At 39.9% G+C, this 20,944-nt stretch overlaps 2 protein-coding genes across 3 annotated transcripts in view; one reads left to right on the top strand and one right to left on the bottom strand.

Annotated features, from left to right (window-relative positions):
* RCBTB2 (RCC1 and BTB domain containing protein 2) overlaps window positions 1-16,335 on the top strand; it is a 43,972-nt gene extending 27,637 nt beyond the window's left edge. For both annotated transcript variants that reach the window (XM_030465886.1, XM_030465895.1), the window contains 4 exons: window positions 3,114-3,240; window positions 6,129-6,265; window positions 6,989-7,119; window positions 12,884-16,335. In XM_030465886.1, coding sequence (XP_030321746.1) covers window positions 3,114-3,240; window positions 6,129-6,265; window positions 6,989-7,119; window positions 12,884-13,024 — 536 coding nt within the window. In that variant the 3' untranslated portion in view covers window positions 13,025-16,335. The remainder of the gene's footprint in view (window positions 1-3,113; window positions 3,241-6,128; window positions 6,266-6,988; window positions 7,120-12,883) is intronic.
* Window positions 16,336-17,771: 1,436 nt separating this feature from the next.
* The window catches only part of RB1 (RB transcriptional corepressor 1), a 77,596-nt gene continuing 74,423 nt past the window's right edge, over window positions 17,772-20,944 (bottom strand). Inside the window, 1 exon segment of the mRNA XM_030451407.1 lies at window positions 17,772-19,797. Within this exon segment, the coding sequence (XP_030307267.1) occupies window positions 19,682-19,797 (116 nt within the window). The 3' untranslated portion in view covers window positions 17,772-19,681.

The raw sequence follows: 20,944 nt of genomic DNA, 5'->3' as shown, positions 1-20,944 counted from the left end.
GATGTAAATTGTATTACACTGCACTTAAATCCCAGGCAATGGCACAGCTCATTCTGTGTAAATAGATGTTTGTCAGTCTTAAGTTCTACATAGACGTGTCTGTAGTATGCTCATGGTTTTCTTCCATGAGAATTGTTTATTTTATGAAGGACGTGGGCCAGTATTAGCTTGTGTAGCTTAATCATAAATTCAGTTATATGTACATTAACAGGGTTCTGGGGCTCTTCAGCTTCTATTTTTTCTTGTCCAGTTAAAATAAAACTTCATGCTATGAGAACTTCCCCTCTTTCTCTTGCCTTCTCTTCTCAGTTTAGTGCAAAGTATTGAAGAATTTTTCCAAAAGAGAGTAGAGGAAGGCAAGAAGCAAAAATTGCCTCTTTTCTTATTTCTTTCCTCACAAAAAAGACAACTGCTTGAGTGAGGCCCAAACTGTTTGTTACAGTGTTTCAGTGCTCTTCTTGCAAATTCACCTTTTCTTACCTTCTTTTATAAGTGCTGGTTTAGGTCAGCAATGCTGTCTTAGGTCAGCTAAAAGAGTCCTGAGTGGGATTACAGGTGATCATTGATGTAATCACCACCTTTATGCTGAAGACATCCAAGTAAACTATTTATTAATAATCACATTGCTCATTAATACTCAGAGTATCTTTAGCAGAGGATGGTTAAGGCTACATTGATAACTGTTTCCCAACACATCTTTTATCCTCACCTTCACTCTCACCTTTTACAGGTGAAACTTTTCAGGATAAAAAGGTTATTTCCTTTTTAATCAAAACTTATTTCAGATGCACTTTCAAACCCCCATTCTTATATGTGCTGAGTGGTCTGCCCAGCACCCCAGCACTGAAATGTGTCTTCAGTTGGTCTGAGCAGTGTTCCTTGTAATGACCAAGGATAAAGGATGCTGACTTATCATGCCCTCATCGTGCCTTCTGGATTCCTTTTGGTTAGGTGACTCTGTTCTGGTTTTGGATGTGTCTTTTTGCATACTCTAGATGACAGTGTCTGTTCTCTTCATCCTGCCCTGTCTTGGTGAATCATCAGGACTGACTCACTGCTGGTCTCCTGATCCAGTGGTGAGAATCATCATGCAGCTGCATCCTTAATATCTTAACATCTGCAGAACTAGGTGCCAAGGACATCTGCCATGCTTACAGCCCTTCTCTGTTGTGTTCTGGTGCTTCCACACCCAGGAATTCCTGTCCGTTCCCTGTTTGTGCCAGTTCTAACATTTTTATTACAGTTCTTTGCACTGATTAAGGAGTTTTCCCTTGTGACTTGTCAGTGTGAACTTCTTCATATACTTCCTTTGGTTTCCCCTTCAGTGCTGTAACAAATAAAAGAACCTATTTTTCCTATATGAATGCCAAAACTGAACCCTCTCTATTCAGTTTAGCTGTGCTGGCTGGAGAAGTCATCAGGAGGTGTGTATTGGTGGACATCTGAATTCCAGTTAAATTTGAAGACCTTCAGCTCTGCACTGGTTATTAAAATTATTACTTACTTGGATAGCCAGAGACCAGAATAAATAAACCACATTCTGGAAAATAAGAACCAACAAAGTCTTTTACAGTATTGTTATTTCAGAAGGTTTTTTATTATCTTTATATTTGATCTCTTGAAATCCCTCCCCAATCCTCTTAGCTGTATTTCCGTGCACCTTGATAATTGTTGCCCTGAATATGCCTGAATCTAAGTGACATCTTCTAAATGAAATTTAAATACTTGTGCTAAACTGTCTAACAGTATCAAACTGTGTCTTAAGTTTTTTCTAGGACTTGTTGTGAAGGTCTTTCCATTTCCAGCAGAATACCATCCTTATTTCTAGCTTTGTAGGCTACAGGACCTATAATTTATGTAATTTTCTGTAGAGAGCAACTTATTAGTGACCCACAAAATTTCTATAAACCAGTAATGTGTGTATATGTGGTAAGAAGACAAAATGTTTTCTGGGTTAAGAATGAGGATTGAGGGGTTTAATTGCTTAGTGGTATTAAAGGAGATAATACTCTGAGGCTACAAATACAGTAGAGATCAGGAAGCAGTACAGGAGGTAAAAGATTATATCCAGACAATAGATGACTTTTCAAGGCTCCCTAGTAACTATTATTTGAATGTCATGTGCAGAGGGATTTACATACATAGGACACAAAGAGGAACATGCAGACGTTCACCCAGAGTGCTTTTAACTTTGTAACTGTAGGGAAAACACGTTTTTAATAGACTTATAACTGTGTGTTTACCATTAGGGATATCGTACTGGGTAGTTTGACTGAAGCCAGTATGTTGGTTCCAGCTTTATTTCTGCTGTAAGGCAGTGTTTCCTCATGGCAGTATTTTCCAAAATCTTACTGTGATTTTTATTGACCTTTTGAGTAACTAATACTTTTCATTTAGATTAATTTACCCAGTAATGACTCATAGCATTTGCTATCAGATGCAGCATTAAGCTTCGTGACTGTGTCAGATGTTGGTTTTTTTCTTCTCTGGCCTTACCCAGATGAGTCAGAAGAGGAGATTTTAATTTTTTTTACATTTTATTTTAATAGGGGTATTTGTTCAGAATAGCAAACTAGAAAGGACTGAAGAAACCCTTTATTTGATGACACCAAGTTGTGTTGTATGGTTGGAGGAAAGGGAGGCCACCCAGAGGGATCTTGAGAGATGGACCCATGCTGATGGACCCATGCCAGTGGCCCATGCAAGGTCCTGCACCTGGGTCAGGGCAATCCTAAGCACAAACACAGGCTGGGTGGAGAATGGATTGAGGGCAGCTGTGAGGAGAAGGACTTGCAGGCTAAAAATTTTTTTTTTTTTTTTTGAGTTCTTGTGACAACATGCAGATGCCCAGAGGAGTTGTGGCTACTCCTTCCCTGGAAGTGTTCAAGACCAGTTTGGATGGAGCTTGGAGTGATGCTCTAGTGGCAGGGGGGTTAGAACTAGGTCTTTAAGGTCCCCTACAGCCCAAACCTTTTGCTTTTCTGGGCATTCATACTGTATTTTTTTACTACCCTTAAAGTATTTTTTTAAGGGTGTTAATTGCTAACAGGTATCCTGAGTGAGAGATACTTACATTACTTACTACTTTCTGTTAATTCCCCTTTTTATTCTAGAGCCTGATGACCATCTAACAGTAGCCCAGTCACTAAAGAAGGAATTTGACAACCCTGAAACTGCAGACCTGAAGTTTCTAGTGGATGGAAAATACATTCATGTTCATAAAGTTCTTCTCAAAATTAGGTAAGGCACAATCTGTATAGTTTAATAGAAACTAAACAGTGTAGTGTAGCCTACAGTCCTGAGTAATAACTGCTCAAAATTCTTGACTTACAAACACCCTCTTCCCTCAGCCATGAGATTCACCTGCTGTTCTTCAGGGTTATTCTTTTTTCCCCATTTCCTCACTGCTTGAAATCACCAAACATGCTGCTTACTCACAGCCTTCTCATTACTTCTCTCCATCTGACTGTGTAATCCTTGGTGCTACCTAAGTGGCCTTGACCCTTATTTCAAATAAGCTTTTCCTGCTGAGGAGAAGGCTCATTTCTTTCTGCTGCCTTCCCAGTAGTCTGAATCAGGTTTTCCTGTTTTTTCTTGGCTTTCTCCACTGGGATGATTTGGGGGCTTTGTATTTATTCTTGCCTGCCTTTCCTTCCATTGGACACTACATCAACTTCAGTAAGTGCTCTTCAGATTATCTTTTTTTTTGTCACTTGTCTCTTATCCTACTTGCTCTAAACCTTCTTATTAGTGAATTTGAATTTTAAGCTGCCTTTTTTTTTTTTTTTAAACTTCTTGCAAGTTAACACCACTCACCACAGTGAGATTTGAGATACAGAGACCCAGTGTTACTAACATGCAAAGATTAGTTTGTTATTGCTGATGTTTTCTCTCTTGCCTCTCTGTCTTTCTGCTCCTTCTGACTCACTATTACAATACTTTATTCTCTTTCCTGTTTTCTTTCTCAAAATGCTTGGCTATGTCATCCTGCTTATCATAAATAATCCTTGCTAATTCTTATCTGCCCTTTTTTTGTCTTACCTTCTCTTTTCTTACTTTCCCAGTTACTTTTATTACTGTTTTCTTCTCTTTACTGGTTTCATTGCCGATACATGACACTCCTGCCCTCAGTACCCCCTGTTTTTTTGGAATGCCACATGTCCTTCACCAGATACCACTCAAAATCTTGTGTGTTCCCAAAATGTTTCTGAGGTTCTTTTTCTTTATAATCAGACTATATGTAACTTTTCCTTATTTCATTTTTTTTCTCTGCTTTTCTGAGGTTATATTGCATTCTAGGAAGAAAATCAGTCTAATTCTAAAATGGATTAAAATGCATGGCATTATCAAAATAATATACAGGAATAAAAAAGCATCAAGCACAGTCTGTAGAATTAATACTTTCCTTAAGCCTATAGTCTCGTGATGTAACTGAATCAAAGAATATTGTATTCAACATGGTATTTTGCAGCATTCAGCCTGCTCTTGAGCACTGCCAAGAATGCAATTCTTTTGAAAGTTCCTTTCATTATCCAGACATTTCTTTACTGCTTCTGAAGACATCTTTTCCTATGCCTACCCTTGAACTAAATCATATTATTGGTGGTTATTAGCTTGCCATGGTAGTGAAATGGCAGCACAATGCCCATCTCAGTGAGAAGCTGACCCAGCAACCTGCTGCCTGCAGAAACAGATCCATGGGGATACCTGAGTGGGATTCATCTCCTTGGCATTTAAGCAGCCAAAATCTGATCTGTCTCTCCAGATCTGGCACTCCAAAGGACAAGGCCCTCCCGAGATGCTCTGGAGACAAAAGGATGCATTCCAACTGATTTTTACTTACTTACTTTTTTATTTTTAGGGGAGCAATGTGTGTCACCACCTCTCTTTTTACTTTCTGGTGGCTACAGACCAGTCCCAAGGTCTTTTCCACAGCTGCCTGAATTTACATCATCATCACCACCACCAAAGGGGAAACAAAGCAATGGGATTTGGTCTGTCTCTTCCAGTGCCAGGCTCTGGTACAAGATGGGGTAGAAACTAGATGGTGACTTTTCACTTCTTCATTAATTAGACTGGATCTTTATTTATTTTTTTAAAACAAAATGCTAAGAAAAAGTTTTTATGTAAACATTAAAAGTGAATGTGAAAAAGGTAAATGAAGGGATAAATTAAATAACTGGTTTTAATTTGTATCTAGGTGATGCTTTCTTCATAGCTTTCTTCACAGACTTGTCCCAGCATCATTAAAAAGAAAGCAACCTTTTACGTTGAAGTTTTAGTAAATGGAAAGCAAATTCTGATGTGGGAGAGTTAGAAGTTAGTGTTGTATGAAAGAGTCCAATTAAATTGTGGCTGCCATGGGAGAAGTCACCTGAGGTGGTGATGTTAGTTTGCTGTAGCAATGGTTTTGAAAACAATTCAAATGTTACTGGAAGATTTTTAGGGTGCAGCAAGGTACAGGGAATTGTAAGTTACTCTGAACTGTGAGGTGGAGAGTACAACTATCCCAGGCAGCACTTTTCCCTTGTTTATATCTTGTCTGTCAAAAAAATAGTCAGATTTATTAAAAAAAAAACCAAAACAAACGTGATGGAAGATCTGTGTGAGAATGCCTTCACTTTAAATATTGTAATTTTTACTTATAATGAAATCTAATGCTAAATTGTGTGTGGACTCGTGACACTGGCATAAAGGTTATCTAAAATGTTCATAAATTCCCTCTTCTCTAGATCATGCTGGAGAAAGCAGGTTGACATGAGAATTGTCTAACTTAATTGTCAATGTTATCTATGATGAGCTAGGTAATAGTTAATGTGTAACATATTTAAGAAAACAACATCAAAAAGACATGGACCATCCTTAAACTGTAGGTAGAAATGGAGCCTCCTATAAAATATTAATAAAAGGAATAAAGGAGAATTCTGAATTACATGTATGTGTAAGCCTTGTGAGCCTCATAAGGCTTAAAGAAATCAACATATTCAGATTAGGAGATCAAGTTTCTAGAGTTTCTGTATTTGAGCTGTTATGACTGATTTGTTGGGTTTTTTTCTACCAACTTCTTGCTGCAGCTTATCTTTCTAGCTTCACTCTTTGCAGTACATAATCTTGGTCCATTTTTTCAGGTGTGAACATTTTCGTTCCATACTAAGCAACGATGATGAAATTATAGAAATGAGTGAATTTTCTTATCCCGTTTACCGAGCCTTCCTGGAATACCTCTACACAGACAACATAAGGCTCCCTCCTGAAGATGCAATAGGTATTTGTCATAAATGGACATAATTTCAGGTTACTGTTTCTGAAAAGTTGAATGTTTGTGTCATACCAGGGTGAGGAAAGCAGGGCTTGGTCATCTGAGTTCCATTAGCCCTTAAATCCTGAGTTTGAGAGGTGTCAGGAAGAAGGGATATTGGAGCTGGAAACCTGCCCAAGCAGAATGAGTGGTGGGGATGCAGTAAGATGGAAGATGCAAAATGTTTGAAAAGAATGAATTGTTTCTCTTAGTAAGAACTTCTCTTTCTTCCCTTAAAGAGGCTCTAATGCCATCCTAAAACTCTTCTCTTTGAGTATGTGTGGCAATTTGATCATGGATGAAAAGGGGGCTGTTTCTCTGTTTCTTCCATGAATTTAATAGGATGTAAGTTGTCGGATGTAAGTTCAAGGGTTGGACTCGATGATCTCTGAGGTCCCTTCCAACCCAGCCAATTCTATGATTCTATGAAGTTACTAATTGATGCCTAGAATGAGATACAGTACAGTGAAGAAGACAGAATAATATTAAATATAATATTAAGTAATAATATTAAGTAATATTAGAAGGGTCCCCTTTTCCATATGTCTTTTGAGGATCTTTAAAAATGTGTACATTGGCTGGGGAAAAAAAAACACAACAAGCAACAATTCTTTGATTAATTAATCATAAAACTATAGGGTAATTGATTAATTTGAAAAATAAATTATTATGTTGTATGAATTTTCACAGGACTGCTAGATTTGGCAACACTGTATGGAGAAAACAGGTTGAAAAAGCTTTGCCAGCAAACAATCAAACAAGGCATTTGTGAAGAGAATGCCATTGCTCTTCTTTCTGCTGCTGTCAAATATGAAGCTCAGGTAAGGAGAACTTCAGGCAAGCAGTTGTTTTCTGAGAAATGAAACTGCTTAATATATAGATAGCTGCATTTAACTGAGGCATCATTACTGCCATTTCCCTTACTGGCTTCCCAGATGTTTGCTTTCCCTTTTTAAAACTATATAAAAATGTAGCTACTAGTTTTTTCTTCCTGGCCTTTTGGCTTACACCTGTGAGTCAGGATTCTTAATCTGCTTCCTGCCTTCTCATCTGGCAGTCTGTGGCATGCAAATTTCTCCCTGCCATTTGCTTCTCCACCTTTGGATTTTGCACTGCCAGTTCACTTCCTGAGTTCTCCACTGGGTCATTCTGTCTGCCAGTGTCTGGCACTGCCTTTTACAGGCAGTGGGAGAATTTACCTGTGAAGTCCCTCCTTATTTATACTTGTGCTTCTATAAAAAAAAAAAAAAGGTCACTTTTGCCATGTTGTTTCCAAGGAATTGTGCTGACACACAACAAATTACCTATTGTTATTCCTCTCCCTGTATCCTGTCATCTGGTTTGCCCTTGGCTCTGGAATGTTTCACTAGCACTCAACCTGTTATCAGCAGTACTGCAAGCATGATTCTTGTAAACAGGCAAATATTTTCAGAGATGCTTTCCCTTTCTCATCTTCTTAGTGCTGATTGTGGAACTAATGATGTGGTAAGTTTTCATTGTTCAAGAAGTCTGTGTCATGGATTTTAGACTTAGTAGTTGTTGTTAAAACTGGGTATCTGTCTTAGTTGAGAAGTCCTCATCTTTCTGTTCAAGCTTTCTTCTCCTTTACAAGTGTAAAAATAATTTAGCCAAACAGAAGTCTGCCTATTACAAGGGCCCAAAATATGTAGCTGGTGTCAAAGTTGGTTTTGGTTTTTTTTTTTTTTTTATTATTGTGTTTTTGCTTTTGTCTAGCTGTGAAATGTAGGATGAAGTTTTAAAGGTGGAGAGGCTGGAAGTATAATGTGATGGATTGATTACCAGTTGTAGGTATGGGAAACAAGTAGCCAGAAGAGACTGGAACAAAATTTGAGTTAAAAATGTTGCAGTAGTCTGTGCTGTATGGAGGCAGCTTGGTAGATAAGATAAATTTGTGTAGGAGTTGCAAAGAGGAAGCTGGAAGTCAGCAAGTTTTGCAAATCAAAAGAGGGGATAACATCAGATTAGTAGATAACAGGATTATCAGCTGCTGGTTACCAAGCAGTTGTAACCAAGCTGTCAGTAACAGAAGAGGAACAGCTGAGGCAAAGCTGAGTTGTACTCTCAGTGTGTGGTAGCAGAAACCTGGCACATCAAGGAAGGGAGGACAAGGAAGGGTGGATCCAGTGATTTGAGTCTCCTAACAGCAGAAATTTTCATTGCAAGTTCATTCTCGAGTTTCTCCTCTTCAAAGCTTTTCAACAGGTTTTGACATCTTCAGAGCAGGTGTACCCTCAGTTGTCCTCTGTCAGGCAAAATAGGTAAAGAGCAGTGATATTTAGGTGTGTTGTGAGGTAGTAAAACTGTCCTGGACAAAGTCCCAGATTTTATAATGGCTGAAACACAATAAAAGGGCTGGGCTAGATGACTAAATATATTTTAGCCTCCTCTTCCTTCTGTGATTCAGGGTTTTATTCAGCACACCTTGTCTTCCATAAGGTGCAATATTTTAACATGATCAGCAGATGCTGAATTGATTCACCTGCCCCAGGTGCAACGTGTGCCAAGCCCAGGAGTGCAGTGTTGCTCTCTATATCCACAGCTCAGAAAGGGACATCCTAGGACTGCTTCAGAGAAGGGCAGAAAAGACAGGCTGGGCACAGAGTGGTTGGAGAGCAGCCAGGCAGAAAGGGACCTGGGAGTCTGGATTGTCAGGAAGCTGAACATGAGCCAGCAGTGTGCCCAGGTGGCCAAGAAGGCCAATGGCATCCTGGCCTGTATCAGGAACAGCGTGGCCAGCAGGTCCAGGGAAGTGATTCTGCCCCTGTACTCAGCCCTGGTGAGGCCACACCTCAAGTACTGTGTCCAGTTCTGGGCCCCTCAGTTCAGGAAGGAGATTGAGGTGCTGGAGCAGGTCCAAATGAGGGCAACCAGGCTGGTGAAGGGACTCAAGCACAGATCCTATGAGGAGAGGCTGAGGGAGCTGGGGCTGTTCAGCCTGGAGAAGAGGAGGCTCAGGGGAGACCTCATCACTCTCTACAACTCCCTGAAAGGAGGGGGTAGCCAGGGGGGGTTGGTCTCTTTTCCCAGGCAGCTCTCAGCAAGACAAGAGGGCACGGTCCTAAGTTGTGCCAGGTGAGGTTTAGGTTGGATATTAGAAAGAATTTCTTTACAGAGAGGGTGATCAGGCATTGGAATGGGCTGCCCAGGGAAGTAGTGGATTCTCCATCCCTGGAGATATTTAAAAAGAGACTGGATGTGGCACTCAGTGCCATGGTCTGGTAACTGCAGCGGTAGTGGATCAAGGGTTGGACTTGATGATCTCTGAGGTCCCTTCCAACCCAGCCAATTCTATGATTCTATGATTCTATGACATGGGATAGTCTCAGTCTAAGGAATCATGAAGTATGCCAGCATCTTTTAGTGTACTACATTAATATCGTAAAAATTGGTTTGAGACCCATGTGCAGTGTATCAGCACTTCAGAACAAAACTGTCCAATGAAGATGAATTTTTTTTTTGTTATTAAGTGTAGACACTGCTAGTGAAAAGCTTGTAGTGCTGTGTCATGTGCCATTAGCATATCCAATTAACTAAAAACTGCCTTGCCTACTGTATGCATCTGCTAGGATTAAAAACACTTGAAAATATTTTGTCCTGTCCTCAGATGTGATGCTACAAATTATTTTAAAGCATATTTCTAATACACACTGTAGCAAATTTTAGATTAAACATGTTCTATAGAGCCCAATTAAAAGCCAGCATTTTTAGAAATTGCAAAATTAGTGACGAGAATTCTACAGGTTCTATGACCAGTAAGGAAAAGGCAGCTGCTGTCCATCTGATGTAATCACTTTGAAAATAGAAAATACGTCTCTTGAATCAGTATTTTTTTCTGTTCTTTTAAAAATATGTCAAACATATCCTGAACTAGCAGATTTTTATCCCAAACTTAACTAGCTTTTGTTTTGTATCAGGCCTGACAGGCACCTAAAGATAAGACCACTAATCAGGTCACCTCCTGAGACAAAGATAATAAATTTAGCAAGGTAACAAGGACTGGAAGATTACAATAATTAAAAGAGAAGTTCTTGGGATGGCAAATCTATGTGTCATCTTTGGCAAGTCTGGGTGCCAGTGATTTATGAAAAGACAGAACCCCTTCTGCTGTATAAAAACTCAAAGAGAAAAGAAGAGGCTGGCTCTCTCTTCCCCCTCTCTCCCCCCCTTCTCTTGCCACTTTGGCATCAGCTACAGGACATCATCAGCAGAGTGAAAAAAAAGCAGAGAACAGGAGCCAAGCAGGAATGGGGGGTCCTGCCCTCCCCTCCCCCCCTTCCATCCAGAGGCCAGGGCCAGCCCAGGGTGATAAAATTTAATTGCTATCTTGGTTTTTCTTTCCTTTCCTTAACAACTCTCCTCAGAGTGACTCATTTAGGTAAAATCTCTCCTCTTGTAAACTTGTTTTTTTCTCTTCTGAAGGTGGTGTTATTGTCTCCTTTCCCTGAAATAAATCTTTGTAATTTGCTGAAATCATAAAGCCTGTTATTTTTGTGAATTCGTGTGATGTCTATGAGTAGTGGCTGATTTTTCCTCACAATCAAAATATAAAATAATAGCTGAAATTGTAGCACCATCTTATTTAGTGTAAAAGTTTGCACATTGACTGTAAAGCAACCTAGGTTCTGGCAGTGACATTTCAGAGGTCTGCTGAAAATGAAGCTGTCTGTGTCTCTTATTTACATTTTTTCCCCCCTTCTATTCTCATTTGTTTTCTGCTTTTCCAGTACTTTATGAGAGATACAATTTCCTTCTCTGCATTGTTGTTGCTACTTTCTTGCTTTTTAACGGATATTTTGTGTTGCTTGGCCTCTGTTAGAGATTTAGTTACACCTAGACAGAGGCAGTAGACTTGAAACATTCTACCCAGGGGAAGGGTTTCTAAGGGAAATGCTCAGGTATTCCGCTGAATTTCATTTTACTGTTAATTAATCTCTGGCAGCAATAGTTGTGTCTTAACCCACAGACTGGATTGAGAGACCTCTTTTTTGCTGTAACCCTTGAAGAGTTTATAGATCATGGCCCATACTGTGAATTTAGACTTGCCTGGCTGCTGGCTCCAGCTCTGTTTGCTACAGAATCATAGAATCATAGACTTGGCTGGGTTGGAAGGGACCTCAGAGATCATCAAGTCCAACCCTTGAACCACCGCTGCAGTTACCAGCCCATGGCACTGAGTGCCACATCCAGTCTCTTTTTAAATATCTCCAGGGATGGAGAATCCACCACTTCTCTGGGCAGCCCATTCCAATGTCTGATCACCCTCTTGGTAAAGAAATTCTTTCTAATATCCAACTTGAGACCCTGCCCTCTTGTCTTGCTGAGAGTTGCCTGGGAAAAGAGACCAACCCCCCCCTGGCTACCCCCTCCTTTCAGGGAGTTGTAGAGAGTGATGAGGTCTCCCCTGAGCCTCCTCTTCTCCAGGCTGAACAGCCCCAGCTCCCTCAGCCTCTCCTCATAGGGTCTGTGCTCGAGTCCCTTCACCAGCCTGGTTGCCCTCCTTTGGACCTGCTCCAGCACCTCAATCTCCTTCCTGAACTGAGGGGCCCAGAACTGGACACAGTACTTGAGGTGTGGCCTCACCAGGGCTGAGTACAGGGGCAGAATCACTTCCTTGGACCTGCTGGCCACGCTGTTCCTGATACAGGCCAGGATGCCATTGGCCTTCTTGGCCACCTGGGCACACTGCTGGCTCATGTTCAGCTTCCTGTCAATCCAGACTCCCAGGTCCCTTTCTGCCTGGCTGCTCTCCAGCCACTCTGTGCCCAGCCTGTAGCGCTGCATGGGGTTGTTGTGGCCAAAGTGCAGGAGGGGGAATTAATCTTCCTTCAACAGCAAGATGGATAGGATAGCACAGGAATCAGCTAAAGGGGACTTACCCAGTGCATGGAGAGGTGTGAGCAGCTTCAGTGGGCATAATCTGCTGTGTGAAATCATGGTTGTATGGCTTCATGGCTTGTTTCCTGTTCAGAGGAGCTGAACATCCTCTTACAGCAAGACCAGGACAAGAGAGAACAATTTTGGTTATCTAGGAATCCCAGTTCCGAGACAGGGGGACACAGCTCCTGAGTTTGCCACAAAAGACACATCTATCTGAGCACTCACTTTGTGTTCAGCAAGCATCATTGAATATTTTGTGGTTTTTTTTTTAATTTTTTTTTCTTTTCAGCAAGACTGGGATATCTGCTATTCATAGAACCAGTACTGAATTCACTGCAGGGAAGAAAAGAGTTACTGGTGCTCCAGTAGGTGGATGTGGGGAAATCTGATGATTTCACTTACTAGTGACTTTTCTGAGCTCAGTAAATGTGATGGAGTTCTACAGTTGACTTAAGTGGCTGCTCCTCTTTTCTCAGAGGGAGGTTTATTGAATAGTTTGTAGGAATAAACTTCATTTAATCAGCATTTGTGATCTAATCAAAATGATCAGAAAAGGGTTGGGTAATGTGAACAACATTGTATATTCTCTGCTAATCAAATAACAGATTTGAAACAGAAATCCAACACTTTTGCTATCAGTCATTCATACTACAAGTCACATATTTTCTTTTTTTTTTTTTTTTCTAGGACTTGGAAGAATTTTGCTTCAGATTTTGCATAAACCATTTGACTGTTGTTACACAAACTCAAGGGTTTGCAGAAATGGACCATGACCTCCTGAAAAACTTCATCAGCAAAGCAAGCAGAGTGGGAGCATTCCGAAATTGAAGTCTGACTGAAGAGCACATCTTCTTCCTTGCTGAAAACACTTCTCCTTTGGAGAACTTACCCACGGTCAGAATGTCCAAAGGTTAGGAAAGAAAGACTCAGTGTTGATCAGCTTTGGAAACGTGTAGAAGTACACTAACACCCAGGGTTTTGTAAAGATGGATGCAGTGTAGATGTCTGGTGAGAGTTCATTGCCAACAGTTGGAGTTTAACAGCAAAACACTAATGCAGTAACTACTCTTTCCCACTTAAAATCAGACAAGGCTCTCATAATTTTATCTGTCTGTTTGGAGATTGTTCTTTTTTTTATAAACAACCCGCATTTGGATTTTGTGGGACAGTGACCCAGTGCTAAAACTTTCACAGTTTACCTTTAGCACCAAATTAAGTTAATGTGCCATCCTGGGTTTCTTTGTTCCTGGTTTATCATTCAGTGAAAATAGGAACTTGTTTTTCTGAACATGTGATGAAGTCATGAATTCTCTAGGATGAGAAGCTTTCTGGTTGGAGATGTCTCACATGGTGTTTATCTGGAGTGTCAGTACATAAAGCCCTAAAGAGCTTCAGGTGGATATTACAGTTTTGAGTTCCTGGCACTTTTATCCATTGTTGTAGACAGAATGGGGGAAAAAAACCACAAAAAACCTTTCCACTACACCAAGCACATTCCCTGGCACCCCAGTGGGCCAGGAAGCATTTGCAGTATTTGTCTGGACATGAATTAATGTTCTGGTTTAGTACTCAGAAAACCATCTGGTTGGTTGTTACCAAGAAAAAGAAACCCAAACAAAATCTCAAGGAAGTTGTACTTGAAGATTGTTTATTCTCATCCTACAGTCTATCCCCAGATAGGTCACCCATCTCAAGAAAAATGGTGAAAAAGATAATTTTGAAGTAGGCCTTCTGTGTGCCTTTTGTATTATTTTACAACTGGAGAAGGCAAGAAGCTGGATAACCAGGCACTATGCCAGCTCATGTCACCTTCCTTTAGATCCTTGCTGGGACACAGAATCTTTCAATGACTTTTTCTAATCCTCACATGTGGTTTCTAAGAACCTAATTCCCTTAAATGATAACAGCCTCATTTCCTCATTTCTAAAGCAGAAATAACTTTTCTTTATTATATTGGAGGATCACGTCTCCAACCAATCCTTTTGCACAAGGAGGATAAGGAGGAGGAGCACATCCTTAGAGAAACTGAGTAGTGAGTGAGCAGTGTCTGCACATCACGTCACCCAGAGCAGAAGGGGGGGGGCATGCTCACAAAACAGATTTTACTTGGGAAGAGGAACACAAGCAGATTATTTTGGAAAACATTGTATTTTAAAAATACTTGTGTTTCAGATATTTGCCTTAGGCTCTCACTAGAAATATTCTGGAACTAAACTGTGTTCTGCCCCCCCCTCTGATGAGTACAACTTCCTCCAGCTGCCCCAGTCCATGCTTGAGCAGCTGTGTCAGTATTTTGCCTTCAAACAGAACTGGGCAAAAACTTTCCAGTATATAATGCAGCTTCATCAAAACCTCAACTTCCCCAGGGATGAGATTAGTTTGGATAAGCTTGTGTTGAAAAGCACTTGACCCAGGCACGTAGATTAAGGTTAATGCAGATGGTAAAACTGTCATGGCAGGGCTTAATTTTTCTGCAGACCTTGCATGCTGCAGCCACGCTCCTCATAACCAAAAGAACAGACACAAGGCAATTCCATGTGAGCCAAAGCTGGGGAATTCCACAGGTTTTGGTCAAGACAAGGATGGCTTAGCAGCACTGCACTGGCACACAGCCTCCCTTGGCACTGGAACCACTGGGGCACTCCTCACAGCCTTTTTGTCACACAAAAACGTGCTATAAAAGTTCTTTGTAAATCTTTGCTGTTTGACTTAAAAGAACCAAAAGCGTAGTTGTGAAATGATTGTTTTTAACTCAGTATCTGATTAAAAACCACTCTGGGCTCACTCAGGAGCCTGGTTCCCTGGTGAGAGGACTCTTCTCAGCTGACTCAAGTTCATTAACACAGTAGTTCAACAACTAAACACCAGGCTTTCTTAGCAAGGCATTTTTGGCTTAATATAACCAAAAATACCAATTGTTTTCAGTTTATTTGCTTCCTGCTCATAATTTCCACTTACTGTACACATTAAAGCCTAGATGCAATTTCAGAGTAGTTGACAAAGCCTGTAATTCTGAGAAAAAAACATCTCTGGACTGAACAAGGGTGATTCTAAAGATCCAGCGTGTCAATGTTGGCTTTTATTCATGCAGTATGTGTCATCTGACCTGGATGTGACAACATTACATTCATAGAGGCATTTTATTTATTTATTACTTTAAACTTTCATTGCATGCACTTTCCTTGGCACTTAAAAGTCAATGTTTAAAAAAACATACTGGCTTAGGTGGTTAAATGTGGACACATGAATATAAATATGTCCTTGAAACCCAGTCATGGGGCACATTGTAGAAGAAATCAGGGATTCATTTTGGCATTGGGGGATGGCCTTCAAGAAACGTGTTTGTGGCCTGTAGGTTAATTACTTAAGAAAGTATTTAAGTATGTAAGTACTGGTCTGTTTTAGGACACCATGGATAAAAAAAGTGATTTGTTAAGAAGTGAAAATAAGGTCAAGCATAAACTGTATCTGGGGTTTAAATAAAGAGGGAAATTCCACTTTACAGAAAGGGAGCCAGGTGGATAATATTCTGTATCAAATGGAACTTGAAAGAAAAGACAGGGATAGAATCATTTAAAGGTTCTTCTCCTAAGTTACTGAAGCTAAGAGCCAACGTGGCATTGTCATCTTGTACCCACCTGTAGCATTTTATTACAACAACTCGTAACTATGTAACCTGCTATTTTTATATGATCTGAATAATTTCTGTGGACTTTCCTTGCCAAGCAAAGCGTTTAATTACCCCATAGAGTCAGGACTCATTGGCTACTACCTAATGATGTAGAAAGTTTACAACCTGAACACAAAATGGTGTTTTGATTTCTTATTAGCTTACCTGCTTCAAATAGACCATTAATAAAAATGCCATAATGTTTAAAAAATATGAGTGGGATTTTTTTTTTCCTTTCACTTCAGTAAAAGTGAAAAAGTCTGACACTTGGAAACTGAGTTGACTGTGTAGTTAGTGTGGGGAAAAAAAACCCAGAGATAATATCAGATATTTCAGAGATATTTTAAAGACTATTTGTGTTCTTCAGAAGATAACTGCCTCCAAGTAAAGTACTTGTAAGCAGAATTAAAACTGATTCTGCAAAAAGAGGGCTGGTGAATTTATATACATGTATTTTCACTTTTCAAAGAAATTAATGCCTTAGTGGCTTCATGATTAATAAAAATTGTCTTCAAAAGACCAAGGGTGGTTCCTGAAGCAAAGGTATGTTAAGGCCAACTTATGGTTACATTTTAAAATACTTCAACTTGTACTTTGCAACAGTATCACACAGCCATAATCTTCTTCAGATATTTATCATTTGGCACAGGCAGCTTCCTGCAGCCACTCCTGTAGTGAAAACAGGCAAATTACACCTTCTGTGACATTTAACAAGAAACAGCATTTGGAAACAAGGGACAACAGCAAGAGATTAAAGTATAAAACTAGAAATAAAAGAGGCAGGGAGTCAGCTCATCCATCTTGAGATGGCTCCACAGCCAAGACAGGAGATGACATCTCTCTCAGCATCAATGGAGCAAACCTGACCTCTCCGACATGCATTTCACATGACCTTGTTTCACATGTACAGCTCAGGCAGAAACACATTTTTTTCCACAAATATTCATTTCTCTGCTGTGGTTAAGAAGAGTTTGATCAGTGGTGCAGTTCTTACCATTATACACCTGAGAAACCAATCCCATTTTCTGCCCAAGTCTTCTGCTCCAAATTCTGATTTTCTTTTCTCCTGAAAGAATTTCAATATTGTAGCCTGTTGTGAATACAACAAGGTCTTGCTGTAAGAAAGGTACTCCCAAACATAGTCAGATTTCCAAATCTATTAGAAAAGCCATTCATTGCAATACACATTTATTTGTGTATGTATCTGCTTAAAAAAAAAAAAAAAAAGAATCTGAAAAATGTGTTTTCAGAGGGGGCAGGGACAGGCAGGTCAGCCAGTGAGTGCACTTTGTGCTCTAAGCATTGTTAAGAATGTTGATGCTCTGAGTAGCTCTGCACGTTCAGCAGAGTTGAGTCACAGGCACCTATGGACTCTGATGGAGCAGCAACCCCAGGGAGGCTGTGGGGCTGATGTGCCTACAGCCTGACAGACACCCTGCCAGGGAGCCAGGGCACCTCATGCTGGAGTTCTGAGAGTCTGAGCATGGAGTTTTGTATGCTGAGCTCTTCTGAGCTTCTCCAAAGAAAAATAATCAATATAAAAAGCAAGGTGGTGAAATGATGGGGAAGTTTCTAAATGCAGGCACCAGCTTCTCACAAGGACCTCTGCAAGGGAGGTGACAGTGACCCAGACCATGACATGGGCCAGCATCTGCCAGAAGCGATGCCAACAGTGACCCTGGAACAATAGGTCTGGGAAGAACAACATTTCCAGAACATCCTATGGAAATTTCTGAAGGTATTTGCAAGCTCAACAAACAAATGATTTGGACCTCTGCACCAGTGGGGATCACTGGAGATGGGGTGACCTCTGCGCGTCCCAGTGGCTGAATCATGGTGGAAGCACAACACATCAGTACCGTATGAAGTCAACTTTCCAGCTAATAAAAGACCCAACTATAAATCTTTTAAAAGCTATTTTATTTATCTGGAAAGGAGAGAAACTGATTAGTTGTATAAAATGCTATCGTACATTTGATGTAAAGCCTTCAGTTTGTTTGAACAAAAAAAAGACACTGTCACAGAAAAGACATAATAAAACTGGTTGGGTACTGGAGTCCGTAAGGTCACCCCTTTAGGTCACCTTGATCCCAAAGGATCAGGGAAAAATTTCCATGGCTGTAAGAGAACTTACGGTCAGTGTACCCCAATGGTAACATACATTCTATCTGTAAAACTCTGCAAAAAGTGAGAAAATAAACATAAGGTACTCTGGACACTTCTGTACATTCTTCAAGAAGAAAGCTGAAGCCCTATTGAGACTAAAAAAATAATTTTATCTTAAAATTGACAAATCAGTGTGCTGCTCGTAGAATTTTTAGTAGCTCTAGGATTAACTTCTGTTCAACACAAGAACTATCTTTAAAATGTACTAGTGTAAGTAATTCAAGGTTCAGATAAACAATTTCTAAATAAGCTACCCAGAGAAAATGTTTTTAAATGCTTGTGTGCTGAACAGCATGCTTTTCTACTACCACTTATAATTTAAGTAGCTGTGAAAGCTAAATTTCCTCAAAAATAGGTAATTTTAAAGCAGGACTTCATTTGTTTACCTATATTTTCATTCTCTGGAAGTAAAATATGTGCTTTCCTTAACTGATGATTTTGCAAATCCTTTATCATGAGAAGAAATATTCCAGTACCTGAATCAGTAACTTAGAAACAGGAAAGCTGAAAAAAGTTGTGAGGTTTGGGGTTGTTTTGGGGTTTTTTTGCTAGTTGTGACAGTTCACAAGTTGCTTATTAAATGCTGCCTTTTTGGTAAAACAAGGCAGACTGATTTTTCCAACCTGGGCTCAAAAAATTCTGCTTTTGTGCAGAGGCTGTAGTAAGGCCAATGGGTGATCCCTGTGCTTTTAGAGACCAGGATACTCCTGCCTGGAACCCAAATGGAGACTCAGCTTTCAGCTAGGAAAGAGGCTTGGTGTCTGTTTTTCAAGCTGTTTGGCTTGGCTACAGCTAGGTAAAAACCTGAAGAAATCAAGAAAATTCTACATCATTAGAATTTTGAAATCTTATGTGTACCAGGTGAGATTTAGATTTGGGGTTCTTTTTTTTTTTTTTTTTTTTTTTAAATAACTGAGATTTTCCCAACATTCTTAAGTGCATATCAAGTACTCTGCATATGGGATGAAGCTCCAGCTTCTGGGGAGATTCTCTGTGGGGTTGTGGGAGGAACCCCTGTGTGATTCATATTCCATGGAATTCAAACTGATGGACAGTGTAGCTGCCCTCTGAAATGACACTGGGATGGGAGCTGGGGAAGGAAAACTAAGGAAAACTACACAATGCTAAGACTTGTTTTCAGTAGTACAGCTTCATCATGAGTTCACTCTAATTCAGGTTGTACTGCTGATGTGAGGCCCTGCAAGGTCTGACTGCTGTGCAGCTTAATTTGATGGGAATTTGATGTGCTTCTTATATACAGAGAGAGCAATCTTTGCAGTAACTGGCCCCTCATTTTCAGAATTTGCAAGAAACGAAAATCTAAGAAGGAAATAAAGGAAATAAAATTAGTGCATTTCAAATCATCCTAGCTAACATTTTGTCTTTAGACAGAGAAATTCAATCCAAGTAGACTGAACTGGCTTAAATCAGTAATGTTGCAATAGGAAACTAAGACACCTTCCAAGTCTGTTTTTTAAAATCCTCAAAAAATATATATAAATTAAATTCAGTGGCTTACATTATAAGGCAAAAGTATAATGAAAAAAATGTAAAAATTTTAAAAGTCCAAATGCTTTCAACTAGCAGTCTGGAATAAAAAGCAACTAAAAAAGCAACTCAGTTAATGAAGGCTGTAAAAACCAAACAAGCTAAGAGGGCTTGCGGTGCAGCCCCTGGTCCTGAGAGGAATCTCCCTTTTCTTCACTGGCTGAGGTATCATTTCCATCATTCAGTTTCTGCTTTTGCATTCTTGTTCGAGTAGATGCTAAAAAAAAAATACCCAAAAGAAAAGAATGAAGTTAAATACGTCTTCACAGAAACACTTTGGACACAATGATTTATTGTAAAAATGTGTATTGACACAAGGAACAGAAGTAATCAGCTTTAAATAAAACAAATCCCTCATTTTAAAAGAAATGAAGCATAATTCTGAGATGCCTCAGCAATTCTTGCTCAATCTCACACAACTTAAGAAATTCATTCTACCCAATTCAACTCAAGTTCTCATGGCTTCTGTACCCTCACTTTGTTTTCATCCTCAAGGCAGACACAGAGGGACTGCATTGTGTAGGGATCTTGTCTTGCTGCCAGGAAGATGCTGTGGGCTGAGCAGTCCCCACACCCACAGCCAGCCTGCCCAGGAAATGACTTTTATCCAGCAGTGACACATGAACAACTGGATGTGCAGTAGAACATCCCTTCTTAGCCTCTGCCAACACTGAAATGTTTGCCCTACCCTAAAACAAACCAGAGGTGCCAGGATCTGTCCTCATACCCATCTTGATCAACACTTGCTAGGTAAGAATTTTTAACAGGCAAATCTGCTCAGCTGCAGAGCTCAGATTCCACTTGAGAGTGAGAATGCCTGGTCACACCAAGTGTTCCTTCTTGGGAGTGGAAAATACAAACTCAGATGAAGGGACTAGGATGCTTTGCATGAGCTAGACTTCCATTTTATTTGACAAAAAGAAAATGATCCCATAAAATCTGAAAGAAATGCTGACCAGTAGAAAGAAAAAAAAAGCAGTCTCTGGTATTTTAGTATAAAAGACAGCAAAGCAACATACACAACTGCAGATGGTTTTCCTGTGTATATAATTTTCCTTTATTATACTGTAATCACCTAAAATGGTGTTCTGGTCAACTAAATGCTGCTGCAATTACTACTGATTTCTACCTGCAAGCTCTCGGGCTCAGGGTCTGTCACTGGAACAAAAGGGAGAGCCTTGGGAAGCATTTAATTCCATTTAAAGAATTTTAGTGTGTTGGAAAAATGCATCATGCTCATTTTCTTATTCACATGTAATACAGCATCTTCTAAGCTGCTGTGCTATTCAATACCCTCAAAAAGGCTTTTGAGGATTTCCATGTTGTAATCTGCATTTTCAAGATTAAATGAAGCAAGCACAAGA

This window comes from Calypte anna, chromosome 1 (genome assembly GCF_003957555.1).
Source record: "Calypte anna isolate BGI_N300 chromosome 1, bCalAnn1_v1.p, whole genome shotgun sequence".
NCBI lineage: Eukaryota > Metazoa > Chordata > Aves > Apodiformes > Trochilidae > Calypte > Calypte anna.
Note: the sequence above shows the minus strand (reverse complement) of the source record. Positions and strands in the feature narration are given on the sequence as shown.